Raw genomic sequence first — 17599 nt, 5'->3', positions numbered from 1 at the left:
GTGAACTATTTTCAAAGCATACTTAAAAGTATATCAAAAGTGAACTATTTTATAAGTATACTCCTTAAAAGTATATCAAAAGTGAACTATTTTCTAAGTATACTTCTTAAAAGTATATCAAAAATGAACTATTTTCTAAGCATACTTCTTAAAAGTATATCAAAAGTGAACTAAAAGTGTACTATCCATATTTTAGTATACTTATAGTATACTTTAATATATTGATTTTTTGTAAGGGAGTAAATGGTTGGGTTGACAAATCAGTTAGGGGTCAAGGTGTGTGTTAGTGTTTGCTCAGTTCCGAAAATCTCATTTGTTTAAGAATGTCTTAAGACTCTTATAGGTGTGTTGGTGCGTGTGTTATGAGAGAAGAGATGACCCATGGCTTTTATTGATTCCAGTTTGACAATATTTTCATTCAAATTAATCATGTTAATTTACAAATTTGCATTCGGTGGTCATGGGCTTTTTTACCAATACATCTACATCGAAATGTAACTGTACTTGTTTGCATCGGTTCAAAATACTGAGAATACCGCTTGACTGACCACTTGAGAAACTTCCTCTACCAGGACAGCCATGATGAGACCTACCGGATTAGCCTCTGTGTAGCCTACATTAACATAGCCTACGAAGTACATTACTGCTGCCTAATAAAGAGAAGGACACGATTGTGGATATAATGTAGGTTAGCCTACAGCGCACTTGATATCCATTTAGAATTAAATTGAGGACTTCATGATCAGTGTAGCAACAAAAGTGAAGCGCAAAGGCTATTATTGAATGACCTCGCTTCCGATCGACCTCGTGGCAAATGAGCGTGGTGATTGGTTGGATCCTAAAAAACGTCATCACTTGCGGAATTCAGTAAATTACAGTATCAACATTTTTACGATCTGCGCTAAGCAGCTGGTACGGTAAGTGGTGGTGGCTATGTGAACGGGTTTTTCATTCCTGTGTTTAATTATCTAATCAAATATAGGCTACACAAATGCTTTGTCAACGTTGTTATCAATCACTTTTCCATAGTGGCCTACAGTATAAGCCAAATTGTTCCTGCAGTTTCGGCATTGTTTGTGGAAAGGTAACCTAAACAATGATTTAAGGGTTCTACTCCTAGCAGTACTAGTAGGCTATTTGTTTGATTTGGGAACAGGCTAATCCGTTGCAGGCTAAACACTTACAAAGTGGGTCTCTTTAAATTATATTGACATTGTTCCTACTTTAAACTGTAACCATAACGTAAACCCCAAATACATGTTTTATCTTTGTGTTAAACTATTGGGCTATTCTTGTGTTGTGCGTCCATGCCCAAATGAACAATAGACGGGTTTCTGTGCAACGTCGTCAGTGAGACGCAAGTGCAAGTAGGGGGCAGCACTCTTCACGGTACATAGGCTAGATACAGTGTTGCAAATTTTAGCGACTTTGTCGCTAGATTTAGCGACTGAATTTTCACATTCCCTAGTCACAAATCTAATTTCAAGCGACAAAACTTGCGATTTTCCGCTACTTTGGCAATCTTTGTTGAGCAGTATAGGCTACTAGCAATAACCAACTGATTTGTGAATGAGGTCACGTTTGCCTTTAGTGTTTTAGTTCCCAATGTTGAAGTAGTCTATTCGATCTGTATTGTAGCCTAGGCTACATCTACAGACCTAAAGGTTGACGTATCACGTAATCTCGTGACTTTTAACGACAAATCAGAGAGCCAATACTTTTCTGTTTAGGTTTTTTTTGCCAAATGGATGGATATATAATTGTGGACACTAGTTCTACCTATAAGTAGACACAATTATAGCCTATGCAGTTGAAGCTAGCCATACGTGTCTCACGTCTTGGACAAATGTTCACAGTAGCTGACAAATTTCTTTCAAATATGAGAGGTCGTAAACTAACCTTGTTCTAAATATTTTTACATTGAATTTGCTTGGTGACACTACGTAACCACCATGCTCCAGTTATTGTCAAATAACAAGACAGACACACAAGTTGAGCTATGGCATGTCAGCATGGTTTTGTGATTCAGAAGCTAGCTAGGTTTTTTATTTTATTTGAGCACATGTATTTGAATTGCTAACTTAGTTGAATTAGACTGATAGCTAACAGTTGACTACCAGTATAGTTATATCCTAACATATTGATGTTATATTTATGTGCAAATGAAAAAAAGATAATTGCATTTTTTGGAATGCGCGTGCATGTTTGTATACAAGAAACCCCCGAAGGTTTAACACTGATCTGTCAAAGACTTTATTCTTTTTAGGCCCTAATCTGGATGCAATGCAGTATGCCCATATGTATCTTTCAATAACTGAATAATCAAATCAAATTAATTTGTATAGCCCTTTTTACACGCAAGCATGTCACAGAGGGCTAATAATAGCACTGCGCTGTGGTAGTGGTGGGTCAAAGACACGAAAAACCCAAGTGCTACTTCCGAGAGTAGCCTCATGTTTTCTGCACTTTCATTGGGTCGACTAAAACTTGTTTCCTTTAACTGTTTTCCCACAATGCATCTTGTGAAGTATGGCCGCCCCGCCTGCGTCCCCACACTATAATCATATTTAGGAAGCCATAAAAAGAAATAAACATAATAGCCTATGTCTAATACAGTACGCCATATAACCAGAATGTTACTGGCAGTTTTACCCAATTCAGTGGTCTGTACAAGGAACACTAGGTTGCTCTGAAGCCGTTCCATCGACTGAATTGACTACAACCCCCTCTACAGAATGACTTACATCCTGCAGCATTGCGCAGTTTGTGGGACGGCATGCTTTTCAGACTTGTCTGACCTGCGCAGAGAGACTATACCAATTCGAACCTGTCCGTGCCATTTCGAGTTACTATTACTGACAAAGTAGTATGTGACAATTTTACTCATACTCTATGCAAAAGTACGTACTTGGGCAACTGCAGTACAGGTACTAAAGTGTACGTATGCGCTTCGGGACGCAACCACTGTTTGATGCGTCAACTTTTAGCAAGGGACTTATTAGTTGGCGAATGAACGCAGTCACAGCTCTCTTCCACGGCGAGCAAAATGTACACTGAATCCTTCGTGCGACTTCAGTCCGTTTTGGCTATAATGCTACGCTAAGATATGCACAATAAGCTGGTGTTTTGGAAATACTCACTTGTCCACGCTCGATGGAAAGTCTTAGACGGTTCTCATTTTTGCGTCCTTTTAATAATACATATAAACCGTGACGCAGAAAGTTTTTACACAGTTTGATAAGTACTGCTCTGCTTTCTAAAACCTGTAGCCTGCAGTAGTCTACAGTTATAGCGTAACTGTTGTTCTGTTGACTGAAGCAGACAGACTGGGAGATGGCAGTCAACTGTCAGCTGAAGCCTGGAGCAAAACACAACCGGTATGAGCTGTTGGCTTGGCTGAACGCTTCTCTACACACACGCTTCACCAAGGTGGAGCAGACATGCTCAGGTACAGTAGGGTGACAATCAACAAGTGTCATGTGCACAGTTAAGTAATTTTAGGAAGTGGGTTTTGAAGTGGTTTTAAATAAATGTGTGTGTGTGTATGTGTGTCCATCTCTCTCTCTGTATGCCGTGATATCCAGGTGCTGCATTCTGCCAAATGATGGACTGGCTGTTCCCTGATTCTGTGGACCTGAGCCAGGTCAAGTTCCTGCCCAGACATGAAGAGGACTCTCTCCAGAACTACAGTGTGCTGCAGGCCGCATTTAGGAAGACTGGGGTGGTTCAGGTTGGTCAAAAAGCTGCTTTTAGGGGCAAAGTCAATTATAGTACCAGTCAAAAGTTTGGACACATTTTCCCATTCAATCGTTAAAGACTGGTACTGTATATCCAAACTGACAAGGAACCCTCTTTTTCAAGTTTCTGCTGTCTGTATTTTTTTAATCTCTCCCTCATTATCCTTCCTTCCTAGTCCCTCCCAACTGAGCAGATGACAGTGTTCATTCTCTTCCCCTCTTCTTCCTCTCCTCCCTCGTTCCTCCCAGTCCGTCCCTGTCAAGGAGCTGGTGCAGGGTTGTCTGGACACAGCCCTGGACTTCCTCATTTGGTTCAAGGCATTCTTTGACGCCAACCACAGTGCCAGGGACTACAATGCCCTGGAGGCCCGTGGAGGACAGAGCATGGTGCCCAGGACCCCGACCAGCACCCCTGCTGCCAGCCCGACGCCAAGAACCAGAGCTAAAACACAGTTAACACTAAGTAAGCTCCACAAACCACTATCAACCCCTTGGTGTAGTCATACAGTATATTAAGATGCACTCTCATATGTATTCACGACAGTCATAATGTCTGCAGTGTCAGGAGTAGGTTTAAAATGTTTTTTTTTCTGACTAATTCACCTTTTCTCATTGTTGTTATTTAGTCTTATTTTCCTGTTTCTTTCTTGCAGACATGAATGAGGCGACAGAGCATCCCTGGCAGAGGTCTAAGGACACCCCAGCCCTCAGCAGACCCCCCATCAAGAGGCAGATTAAAGTAGAGAGAGGGGAGGAGGCGAAGGTAGAAAACGACGAGGCGGAGATGGACGAGAGGATTAACGTGGAGTTGAAAGTAGGCAGAGAAATAACTGTAGAGAACGGGGACCTGGATGAGGACGAGAAAATGGATGAGAAAAAAGTGGAGCAGACTGAAAGCGGCTTCAAAATGGATACTGGGGAGAGGACGGGAGGAGAGATGGAAACGGAGGGAAAGGGGACCGGGAAAGAGGGGGCAACGGTAGAGGGGGGGAGGAAAGAGCAGAATTTGGAAATACAGGTGAGCACCAACATAGAAGAAAAGGAGAGTAAGAGAGGGGAGAAGACTGAAAAAAAAGAGGATGAGAAGACGGAGGGAAAGGAGGGGAAGAGGACTGAGAAAGAGGAGGATAAGAGAACTGAGGAGAAGATGACTGAGAAAGAGGAGGATGGGAGGACTGAGGAAGAGGAAGCTACGAGAGAGGAGGATGAGATGGCGGAGGATGGGACGACCGAGGGAGAGGAGGATGAGAGGACTGAGATGGAGGAGGATGGGATGACCGAGGGAGAGGAGGGGGAGACGAATGAGAAAGAGAAGGAGAAGAGAAAGGACAAGAGGACAGACAAAGTGGAGGCTGAAAGAGAGGAGGAACGCCCTCTGTCTCGCCGTAGCCTCATTATGCAACGCTTCTTAACGCATTGGTCAGAGAAGAACCAGGAGCTAAGGCTGGGTTTGGGTCAGGACCAGGCCCAGCAGGAGGGCCAGGTTCAGGGTGAGGGGCTTGCTGGGGGTTTGTCCAGCTCTACAGTCAGGCAAGTCCTGGGTCTGAGGTACCTCCAGGACATTGTGTACACCCTCCTCCACACCCCCTACACCCTCTATTTCTACCGCCATGTTGACGTGGGGGCAGGGCAAACCGCCTGCCTCCTCCTGATTGGCTACTACCACCAGAAGTCAGGGGGCCGGGTGTTGCGTCTGCTGGAAGCCCTCCAGCCCAAAGAGGACACGTCCACAGCTCTGCTGACTTGCCTGAGGAGGACTCTGACCAGACTGGGGCTGCCCCTGGCCAACCTGGCCTGGTTCTACTGTGACGTAGCGGGTAGAGAAGAGCAGGCGTCCCTGGAGGCAGGAGTCCGGGGCATGAGCCCCAGGATGGTGTCTCTGTGTGGGCTGCCTGGCCTGGCTGGGTCCGTCTGCCAGGCTGGAGTAGCAGCCGTGTCGGAGGAGGTGGTCGAGCTAGTCAGGGACGTCCATCGCCACCGCTCCGCCTTCACCCCCACCCACGACAGCCTGACGCAGCTGTTCGCTGCCGTACCAGAGTTTGACCCCAACCTCCCCGTGGCCACCCAGTGCCTTTTCTTCACCAGGATGGTCCAGGCCATAGCCCAAGGCTGGGTGGATCTGCTTGGATACTTCAGCTCCCTGGGAGGAGGAGGGGATGCCCAGCAGATTCATGCCCGTCTGACAGACTCCAGGCTGAGGCTGCTGCTGCTGTTTCTCACCCATGCCCTGGAGCCCCTGGCTGCCTTTGAGGAAGCCATGCAGGGAGGCAGCATGGACCTGGAGGGGATCCTACAGGTAGTGGAAGCTGTCACCATCTCTACTGCTGTCTCTGTGTACTACTGTGTACTTTTATTTTTAAACAGACGTGACTTGACATTGTATTCATTTAGCAGAGGATTTGATCCCAAGCGAGATAAAAAGAAAAGAGTGCAGATACTAGTATAGAATTGCAATCCTACACCACGGTAGATATTTGTGTGTTTTGACTGTGGAGGGGAGGCTTCTCGTGTTTTGTTCCTCTGTAATAGAAATAAACACTAATTGTGTCAGACAGAAACAGTTATTGTTTCATTATCTGCCACGGAACAACCAGATTGTGTATCCAAAGATCAGGATAATCTGTTTATTGACTGTGTCATTCCCCCCCTCCTCCCACAGGTGGCAGGCACGCTCCTCCGCACCTACTGCACCCGTTTTCTGCGCCCCTGCAACACCAACTTCTTCCTGTGGTGCCGCAACCCAGAGGTCTTGCAAAACAAGAATCACTACCTCAACAGGTCAGAGGTCGACATCGGCGGGGCCCGTGTCAAGGACTCCCTGTCGGAGAGTGCGGTGCAGCTGGAGGACGTGGATGCCTTCCGGGGACAGCTGGTGGACACCGCCATCGCCTTCTACCGCGAGGTGACCCGCGGCCTGTCAGACAGCCTGCCGCTGAGCGAAGCGGCCCTGAAGCGCTTAACCGTCCTGCTGCGGCCCGCCTGGAAGAGGGACGTGATGTGGACGGCCGTGAAGGAGGTGGCCAGCCAGCTGGGGGTCTGCAAGGATGGGATGGGGGGAGACACGGACAGGCTGTTGGGGGAGTACCAGGAGTACTTGAAGAGGCCGCTCGCCACGAGCCCCCCGGGGAAGGTTGAGGATGCGGAGCAGCACTGGGGCCAGGTCCTGGAGGGGCTGGAGAGAGGCTCCGTGTTCCGCAGGCTCATGCTGTCCCTGCTGGCTCTGCCAGGGAGCCTGCAGAGAGACACCGTGTTAACTCAGGTCAGTCACACCGCAGCCAGCTGCCTCAGAGGACAGCTCTGTCTGGAGGGGTTTTACCTGAAAAGTTGATATAAATAATAAATGTAGTCTCAGAAGCAGGTTAAAGGTCAGAGATAACTGGGGGGTTGAGACTGAGAGAGGAGCCAATGTGGGAGGGGGAGGCACACACCCTGTTTGTTCACAAATTTAAAAGTTGACCATAACTATTGATTCTTTACCCTATCCAAAACTATTCAGAATGTGTAGAGAAGAAGCCTTGGTTTCAAGTTTATTAGTAAGATAGACCCTTGATCCAGAAATTGATCTTTATTCATTATTGTGTGCGTGTGCAGGCATTTGAGAACAGATGTCAGGTCCCAGCTGAATGGCGGAAGGCCGACGGCGAGCAGAAGACCACTCCCTTCTCCCTCCCTGGTCCAAGGATAGTCATAGAGAGCGACTCTGACTCCTCTGGTAAGACTCACAACAGGGCCCTGTCTCAATACTCTGTACATGCGTCCTCGCTCCCTTCCTTCTCTGGTCCAACTCCCGTCGTGTGATTTCTGCGTAGATACCGTATCCGGGGTGAGTGAACATGCTGTGTGTTTCTTCATGTATTGTTTTTCGATTGAGTTGTCCTTTTTTCTTCTTCTTCTTTCCCTAGATGTTATAGTCACTGAGGTCACATGGAAACCTGTCAAACTCAACAGCAGCAACGGTCAGGAAACCCAGACTCAGTCAATGGAGCTCAGCTTTAAGGAGAACCCACTCGCTGTTGATTGCTAATGTCTGGTTCCCCTGTGCTTTGCCTGCAGCCAAACCTCCCAAGATGAGCAAGTCCATCGTGGTTGACGAGGAGGATGACATCATCTGGATGCCCATTTTGAACAACCAGGTAAAATCGGTTGAATCCTCAAACCTATGCTTTTTTTCTTTGAAGCATTAAGGAGCTTTGACTCAGACGTGTCCATCAACATTGTCTAGTCTATGTGCCCGGGGGGGACTAGCCTGTGTTATACACAGCCCATAGCTGTGCACCCAACTGGGAAGACTGAAGGAGTCTATGTTTAACGGCCCCTGTCACCTCCACCTCCAGTCTGAAGAACAGCACAGCCCTCCCTCAGTAACCTCCACCCCTGAGCCACCAGCTAGGAAGAACGGCTTCTACCAGGTGGGTTCCACTTTATTGTCCCATAACAAATACATACATCATCATCAATGAAAACATTTATGTATACAAGAACAACTAAAACTGACGCATCGGTCGTAATATAACACTGTGAACAAACACTGTTACACTGTGCCCCTCTAAAACGTTGGTGTGTGTGTAGGATGACGGTGGCTACGACGTGGGCGAGCTGGTGTGGGGCCACATGGAGGGCTGCTCCATGTGGCCGGGCGTGGTCCGGGTGTGGGAGAGCAGGCCGGTGCCCAGCGGGGTGAGGAGGGTGGAGTGGTACCTGGACGGCATGTTCTCAGAGGTGAGGATGACGGAGAAGGGGGGGGCGGGTGAGGGGAGGATATGTGGAGAGTGAAGTGGTAATGGAGATTAGAGGCCAACCGATATATTGGTGGGCCGATATTATCGGCCAATATTAGGCATTTTCCAAACTATCGGTATCGGCATTTATAATGGCCGATAAATTAATATTATTATTTATGTGTGTGTCCAGATCGGCACCCAGGGTCTCCACCGCTTCGCAGCCTTTTCCCAGCACTTCTGTGCCAACTCGTTTGCCACCCTGATCACCTACAGGGAAGCGATCTTCAAGTCCTTACAGGTTAGACTGTGTGTGTGTATGTGGGCTCTGCTGTCTGGCTGTACATCTGTGTGTGTGTGTGTTCATTTTACAGTGCTTGCTCTGTGTGTGTGTGTGTGTGTGTATGTGTATTTTACAGTGCTTGCTGTGTTTGTGTCCAGGTGGCAGCCGAGCGCTGCATGAAGGTGTTTTGTCCCGACTCTGACAAGAGAGAGGAGGAGCTGAGAGTCATGCTGGACTGGGCTTTCGGAGGATTCAAACCCAGCGGCCCCAGTGGCTTCGCCCCTCCCCCCTTCACCCCCGGTACACAGAACGACAGAGGCGACCAGCACAGTGAATCCCTGCCCAACTCAACCCTAACACCCTCCCTGTTTTCTCTATCTGTGTCTCTCTCTCCCCCCAGACGAGACGGAAGGCTCGAGCACGAACGCAGGCTCGAAGTTACCTCGGTGCAGCTCCACCTCCAACAAGGACAGCTATGGCAGCTCCCTGTCTCTGCCCACCAAGCTCAGGCAGGTGTCGGTCAGTCTGAAGAAGCTGTCCCTCTGCCTGCTCAAGGGGGGGTCAGTCCGCCTCAGCAAGCACAGACGGCCCCAGGTCCGCCCACGCAAGAGGCCCAAGACCGGGGTGCGCCTGACCCCCCCGGAAGAGGACACTTCCCCTGACTGGCAGCCCCCCCACAAGAGGACCTCGTCCTACTACAAGGCCAAGGAGAGCAGACATGTCTACGTACAGCCAGACCCGAAACACAGAGGTATCCCTATTTTTATTTATATTTTACATGCAAAAAAAATACACCACATTGAGTGTCTTCCAAGCACACACTTATCAACAGTTTTGAAATTGCGAAGGAAAGGCATATCATTGTGCAGTCTAACAGTGAGGTATTTTTCTTTATTTGTCTTCCTGCGTATTCCAGAGGCGATGGTCCGCGAGGTTCTTGAGGCGGGGGCGGCCATAGAAGGTGAGCAGGAGTTAAAAGTTGGGAAAGGGTGGGAATCTGTTGTGAATTCATTCGTCCTGCTGTCCAGGGCCCCGTTCCTCCCCTCAACTCTTCTCTGTCCATCCTCCTCCAGAGTTCTGTCTCTGCTGTGGTACAAACGACTACGAGACCCAACACCCCCTCTTCGAAGGAGGCCTCTGCGCAAGATGCAAAGTAACAAAGATTTTTTTTTTTATACAGTTAGGTCCATAAGTATTTGGACATTGACACAAATTTCATCATTTTGGCTCTGTATACCACCACAATGGATTTGAAATGAAACAATCAAGATGTGCTTTAAGTGCAGACTTTCAGCTTTAATTTCAGGGTATTTACATCCAAATCAGGTGAACGGTGTAGGAATTACAATACATTTTATATGTGGCCCCCCCCTTTTTAAGGGACCAAAAATAATTGGACAAACTAACATAATCATAAATCTAATTGTCACTTTTAATACTTGGTTGCAAATCCTTTGCAGTCAATGACAGCCTGAAGTCTGGAACCCATAGACATCACCAGACGCTGGGTTTCGTCCCTGGTGATGCTCTGCCAGGCCTCTACTGCAACTGTCTTCAGTTCCTGCTTGTTCTTGGGGCATTTTCCCTTCAGTTTTGTCTTTAGCAAGTTAAATTCATGCTCAATTGGATTTAGGTCAGGTGATTGACTTGGCCATTGCAGAACATTCCACTTCTTTGCCTTAAAAAACTCTTTGGTTGCTTTCGCAGTATGCTTCGGGTCATTGTCCATCTGCACTGTGAAGTGCCGTCCTATGAGTTCTGAAGCATTTGGCTGAATCTGAGCAGATAATATTGCCCGAAACACTTCAGAATTCATCCTACTGCTTTTGTCAGCAGTCACATCATCGATAAATACAAGGGAACCAGTTCCATTGGCAGCCATACATGCCCACGCCTTAACACTACCTCCACCATGCTTCACTGATGAGGTGGTATGCTTTGGATCATGAGCAGTTCCTTCCCTTCTCCATACTCTTCTCTTCCCATCATTCTGGTACAAGTAGATCTTGGTCTCATCTGTCCATAGGATGTTGTTCCAGAACTGTACAGGCTCTTTTAGATGTTTTTTTGGCAAACTCTAATCTGGTCTTCCTGTTTTTGAGACTCACCAATGGTTTACATCTTGTGGTGAACCCTCTGTATTTACTCTGGTGAAGTCTTCTCTTAATTGTTGACTTTGACAGATACGCCTACCTCCTGGAGAGTGTTTTGATCTGGCCAACTGTTGTGAAGGGGTTTTTCTTCACCAGGGAAAGAATTCTTCTGTCTTCCACCACAGTTGTTTTCCGTGGTCTTCCGGGTCTTTTGGTGTTGCTGAGCTCACCAGTGCGTTCTTTCTTTTTAAGAATGTACCAAACAGTTGATTTGGCCACACCTAATGTTTTTGCTATCTCTCTGATAGGTTGAAAAATAAAAAATAAAACTAACGATGGCTTGCTTCACTGATGGTGACAGCGCTTTGGACTTCATATTGAGAGTTGACAGCAACAGATTCCAAACACAAATACCATACTTGAAATGAACTCTAGACCTTTTATCTGCTCCTTGTCAATGAAATAACGAACTCCCTTTAAGAGGGAATAACATACACCTGGCCATGGAACAGCTGAGCAGCCAATTGTCCAATTACTTTTGGTCCCTTAAAAAGGGGGGGGCCACATATAAAATGTATTGTAATTCCTACACCGTTTACCTGATTTGGATGTAAATACCCTGAAATTAAAGCTGAAAGTCTGCACTTAAAGCACATCTTGATTGTTTCATTTCAAATCCATTGTGGTGGTATACAGAGCCAAAATGATAAATTGTGTCAATGTCCAAATACTTATGGACCTAACTGTATATATATACAGTCAGGAAAATAAGTATTTGAACACCCTGCTATTTTGCAAGTTCTCCCACTTAGAAATCATGGAGGGGTCTGAAATTGTCATCGTAGGTGCATGTCCACGGTGAGAAACATAATCCCCCCAAAAAATCCAGAAATTACAATGTATGATTTTTTTAACTATTTATTTGTATGATACAGCTGCAAATAAGTATTTGAACACCTGAGAAAGTCAATATTAATATTTGGTACAGTAGCCTTTGTTTGCAATTAGAGGTCAAGCGTTTCCTGTAGTTTTTTACCAGGTTTGCACACTGCAGGAGGGATTTTGGCCCACTCCTCCACACAGATCTTCTCTAGATCAGTCAGGTTTCCGGCCTGTCGCTGAGAAACACAGAGTTTGAGCTCCCTCCAAAGATTCTCTATTGGGTTTAGGTCTGGACCTTGATATGCTTCTTACGGAGCCACTCCTTGGTTATCCTGGCTGTGTGCTTCGGGTCATTGTCATGTTGGAAGACCCAGCCTCGACCCATCTTTAATGCTCTAACTGAGGGAAGGAGGTTGTTCCCCAAAATCTCGCAATACATGGCCCCGGTCATCCTCTCCTTAATACAGTGCAGTCACCCTGTCCCATGTGCAGAAAAACACCCCCAAAGCATGATGCTACCACCCCCATGCTTCACAGTAGGGATGGTGTTCTTGGGATGGTACTCATCATTCTTCTTCCTCCAAACACGTTTAGTGGAATTATGACCCCAAAGTTCTATTTTGGTCTCATCTGACCACATGACTTTCTCCCATGACTCCTCTGGATCATCCAAATAGTCATTGGCAAACTTAAGACGTGCCTGGACATGTGCTGGTTTAAGCAGGGGAACCTTCCGTGCCATGCATGATTTCAAACCATGACGTCTCAGTGTATTACCAACAGTAACCTTGGAAACTGTGGTCCCAGCTCTTTTCAGGTCATTGACCAGCTCCTCCCGTGTAGTTCTGGGCTGATTTCTCACCTTCCTTAGGATCATTGAAACCCCACGAGGTGAGATCTTGCATGGAGCCCCAGTCCGAGGGAGATTGACAGTCATGTTTAGCTTCTTCCATTTTCTAATGATTGCTCCAACAGTGGACCTTTTCTCACCAAGCTGCTTGGCAATTTCCCCGTAGCCCTTTCCAGCCTTGTGGAGGTGTACAATTTTGTCTCTAGTGTCTTTGGACAGCTCTTTGGTCTTGGCCATGTTAGTAGTTGGATTCTTACTGATTGTATGGGGTGAACAGGTGGCTTTATGCAGCTAAAGACCTCAAACAGGTGCATCTAATTTAGGATAATAAATGTAGTGGAGGTGAACATTTTAAAGGCAGACTAACAGGTCTTTGAGGGTCAGAATTCTAGCTGATAGACAGGTGTTCAAATACTTATTTGCAGCTGTATCATACAAATAAATAGAAAAAAAATCATACATTGTGATTTCTGGATTTTTCTTTTAGATTATGTCTCTCACAGTGGACATGCACCTACGATGACAATTTCAGACCCCTCCATGATTTCTAAGTGGAAGAACTTGCAAAATAGCAGGGTGTTCAAATACTTATTTTCCTGACTGTATATATATATATTAGTGCTGTCAAAAGATTCAAATATTTAATTGCATTAATGTCATAGTTAACTCGCAATTAAGCGCACATTTTTTTCTATTATAAATGTCCCTTGATTTCTTTTTGTCCCTTTTTTTTCTCATTTTATTGCTCTTATCAACATGGAAAAGTAGATCGGCTTGCTTAGTGCTTGTTTTTATGAAAACAACATTGCAATCGCCTGGCTTTGACGAGGGGCGGAGAATTTGCATCAGCTGTGTGCTTGGCCATCAAGTGGTATTTCAGACTGGACGTGCTGCGATGATAGCTCAGTTCGACAAAACACACAAATCACTTTGGCAACTTTTTAAAAGTAAACTTTCCATTCAGAATCTTATTGGCATCCATTTCGGCGTCTCGCCCTCGCCATCCACTCAAAACGTAACGTTAGTCTACTACTCTTTAGCCGGCTCTCAAGCCCAAACAAGTGTAATAATATATTACACTTGCTATATATGGAGTGGTTTTTTGGTGTGCTCTGGTAATGAGACAGTGTGCAGTATGTGTGCTTGCAATAAGCTGGTGTGTGGCTCCCTGCAGGATAACTTCACAGAGACGCTGCACAGGTACGATGAGGACGGCTACCAGTCCTACTGCACCATCTGCTGCTCCGGCCTGGAGGTCCTCCTGTGTGGCAACGACAGCTGCAGCCGGTAGGTCACTGTGGAGACCAGAAATATGGAGGGGGGTTAGAAGTGTCACTTCTACACCCTGTAGAAGTGACACAACACTTGTCTTAAGCCCTCCTCACAGATGATTTGAAGATCTCTCTCTTTCTCGCTCTTCCTCTCACTCTTTCCCTGCCCTTGTTCCAATGTTGTATCCTTCCTCCCTCTTCCCCTAATCTTGTATTTTTCCATTCCCCCCCCCACACACACACACTCCCTCCCCCAGGTCCTACTGCGTCGACTGTGTGAACATCCTGGTGGGTTCGAAGACCTTCGAGTTCCTAAAGGAGGTGGACCCGTGGATATGCTACCTCTGTCAGCCCAGCCAGCGCCACGGGGCCCTCCAGCCACGCCACGACTGGAGCGTACGCGTGCAAACCTTCTTCTTCAATAACAGCGCCATGGAGTTTGTAAGTCGACTTTCCACGTAGGACTTCCTGTCCTATTCCAAGCTTCCTGTTTGGGGGTGGGGGAGGGCACCAGGTGGTTCTAGATGGAGGCTCCCTTGCTCACACGTGACCTTTGGCCTGTGTCCTCACCAGGAGCCGCATCGAGTTTACCCATCCTTACCTGCCAGCCAGCGTCGACCAATCAGAGTGCTGTCGCTGTTCGATGGGATAGCAACAGGTCTGATTCTGCTCGGTTATGATGATTCATCAGCTGTGATGATTCTACTGTGAGGGCTCTACTGCCAGGATTCCACTGCCTAGATTCTAACGATTGATCGCTTCCTGATCATGTTCTAATACTTTGTGTGTATGTTCCCCAGGCTACCTTGTTCTGAAGGAGCTGGGCTTTAAGGTGGAGATTTACATGGCCTCTGAGGTGTGTGAGGAGTCCATCGCTGTGTCGACCGTCAACCACGAGGGGATAATCACACAGGTGGATGACGTCAGGTCAATCACCAAGGAGCACGTAGGTGTCACCTAGTCGTCTGCTGTGAATGTTTACTCGTATAAAGCGACCTGACTGTAACTGACCTGTCTTTTCTGGCTGTAACTGACCTGTCTGTTCTGACCATATGTTCTGACTGTAACTGACCTGTCTGTTCTGACCATATGTTCTGACTCTAACTGACCTGTGTGTTCCAGCTGAAGAAGTGGGGCCCGTTTGACCTCCTGATAGGAGGCAGCCCCTGTAACGACCTCTCCATCGTCAACCCCATCAGGAAGGGCCTGTTCGGTACGTCTCAGCTGGCTGTGTGACTTACCCCTGGTGGATGCATGTAATACATGTGCTTGTCCAGAAGATGGGAGTATTACTGCAAAGCTATGGCTCCTTGTTTTCTGAAATATATTTGTGTGTGTGAGCGAGTAAAGGTTGTATTAAGACTAAACGCATGGCCCTAAATTCGCTACGCCAAATTGATTTCTTTGATTTGGAATCTTTGTCTTGAGAGTCATGTTGTGTGTCCTCTGACCTCTGACCTGTGCTGCTCCTGCAGAGGGCACGGGCCGGCTGTTCTTCGAGTACTACAGGATCCTGGACCTGCTGAAGCCCAAGGAGAACAACCCTCGGCCCTTCTTCTGGCTCTTCGAGAACGTGGTGTTCATGAACAACCATGACAGGCTGAACATCTGCCGCTTCCTGGAGGTGGAGTACCCTCTCTTCTCACTGCTCGCCTTAGTGTTCATGATACCGTCTGAAGGGCATGCTGGGAGGAGTTGTACCCTGAACTGCTCTGATGTTTACCCCCTCAGTGTAACCCAGTGGTGGTGGATGCTGTGAAAGTTAGCCCTGCCCACAGAGCCCGGTGCTTCTGGGGAAACATCCCTGGGATGAGCCGGTATGATTTAACACACACACACACACATGCATACAGCTCTGCAGATTTTTGTTTCCTTTCCAAATAATTAGATAAGGAAAGTTTTGAGTGAGGGACAGAAGGGTTCAACTTGCAGTGGCCTCATAAATTGAACCCGTCTGTTCCTCACTCAAAATAGTACTTTTAATTGTTTGGAAAGGAAAGAAAAAGGTGCAGTGGCCTCTTAATCTTTTCCAGAGCTGTGTATACACACACACACACACCATCAAGCTTAGCTCAGTTGGTCTTCTGTATGTTTTCGCAGACCTATCATTGCCTCCAAGAACGACAAGCTCCTTCTTCAGGACTGCCTGGAGATCGGCCGGACCGCCAAGGTGAGAACCCACCCAGATGTCTGACTTAAATTCTTCTCATGACACTTTTTCACCCGTGAAAACATGTCATGTTTTGCCTGAAATTCTTACAGTGTATGTTTTAGGCATGCAGGCCTACTAACGTTAAGGCATATAGACTGCCATGTTTTGACGCCACGTTTGTTTTTGTTTAGTTCACCAAAGTGCGCACAATCACCACCAACCCAGCCTCAATGAAACAGGGGAAGGACATGTCCAAACTGCCTGTCCTGGATGAGAACAAGAAGGAAGACACCCTATGGATCACTGAGCTGGAACAGTACGTTACTCACCACTATCTGTGTTCTGGGCATCATTTAGTGAAACTGATTAGTATGACTATATGGTGGCTGTTCAGTATAAAATACTTCCCACCTGCGCCATTGAAAAGATAGCTTTTAGAGCGGTGTTTAAAGAGGTGGTCATCATGTTTGCGTGTCCTGAGTTTGAACCCAGGAGTGGTCTCGGCTAGGTTCATGCCCTCACCAGGAACTGCGTTCCACCAGCTGAACCAGTTGTCTCTCCCTCCCACTCCAGGATCTTTGGCTTCCCCAAACACTACACGGACGTGAAGAACATGAACCGCCAGCAGAGACAGAAGGTTCTGGGGAAGTCCTGGAGCGTGCCCGTCATCCGGCACCTTTTCGCCCCGCTCAAGGACTACTTCGCCTGCGAGCAGCTGCCCCCCTAACCCACCGCAGGCGCACGGTTGCCAAGCAACGGCAGCTGAGATGGGGGATGGGGCCATGGGGGCTCCTCCATACGACCCCCCCCCCCCTCCCTCTTGATTCATTCTCTCCTCCGACCCCGCCTCCTTTTTGTTATCCTTCTCTCCCTTCCCCCTCTCTCTCCTTCCCTCACTTCCACCTCATCTTGGAGAGGTTGTTTTGGGGGTTTTTCAGGGCATGTTAAGGATGCATTATATTGGGTGCTTATTCGTTGTACTGTATGTCTGTGTCTGGTTATTAGAATGTTGAACAGGACTGACCTCTATGAGAGCACTGTCAATATCCTGTCTACTCTGTGTTTTAATGAGGGCACATGACCTCTCTGGCATTGCCATAATGTACTGTCGTTTCCCCTCCCTATAGATATGTGGGGAGGAGAGGAGATCAGATAGACAGAGATGGGCATTAGCTATGACTGATGCAGAGAACTATTGCTCTATTTTACTCTGCCTGGTGCTACAACATGCGATTAACTGTCTTGACTCATTCATTACTGTATACTTGCCTTTTACAAGTTACTTTTGTAAAATGATTTGCAAGATGTTGGTTTGCTATGGTGATATTGTTAAATAACAGTATATATTATTCATGTTTCACTCCTTACTTTGTCCAGTGGAAAAAAGCAATCATGTGATGTCCACATGTTTACTGGGAATAGGGGGAGAACACGAATTTAGTAGAACAGTAAAGCCATATTGTCTTAAATAGTGTTTTATTCAAAATGTTTTGTCACTTGCACAAATAATACAAGAGTTTGACTGGACCATAGAAGGACCATATTATACTTGTCAACTAAAATATTTTCTGAAATAAAACCATTGACAATACACAACTGGAATATCTTCCTGG

At 46.7% G+C, this 17599-nt stretch overlaps 1 protein-coding gene across 1 annotated transcript; it reads left to right on the top strand.

The window, feature by feature from the left end:
* The first annotated feature begins 2791 nt into the window (after positions 1-2791).
* On the top strand, positions 2792-17537 carry LOC136946542 (uncharacterized). The gene is made up of 24 exons (XM_067240918.1): positions 2792-2900; positions 3322-3448; positions 3585-3730; positions 3987-4077; positions 4898-6033; positions 6397-6996; positions 7329-7449; positions 7547-7560; positions 8307-8456; positions 8649-8756; positions 8897-9038; positions 9139-9489; positions 9655-9699; positions 9812-9891; positions 13738-13850; positions 14092-14275; positions 14408-14492; positions 14635-14780; positions 14957-15047; positions 15310-15458; positions 15566-15651; positions 15935-16004; positions 16178-16302; positions 16560-17537. Exons 2-24 carry the CDS (start codon positions 3334-3336, stop codon positions 16711-16713), a joined length of 4302 nt encoding a protein of 1433 aa, XP_067097019.1. The 5' UTR covers positions 2792-2900; positions 3322-3333; the 3' UTR covers positions 16714-17537.
* Positions 17538-17599: the final 62 nt, after the last annotated feature.

This window comes from Osmerus mordax, chromosome 7, assembly GCF_038355195.1.
Source record: "Osmerus mordax isolate fOsmMor3 chromosome 7, fOsmMor3.pri, whole genome shotgun sequence".
Lineage (NCBI taxonomy): Eukaryota > Metazoa > Chordata > Actinopteri > Osmeriformes > Osmeridae > Osmerus > Osmerus mordax.
This window is presented reverse-complemented; position numbering and strand designations above follow the sequence as displayed.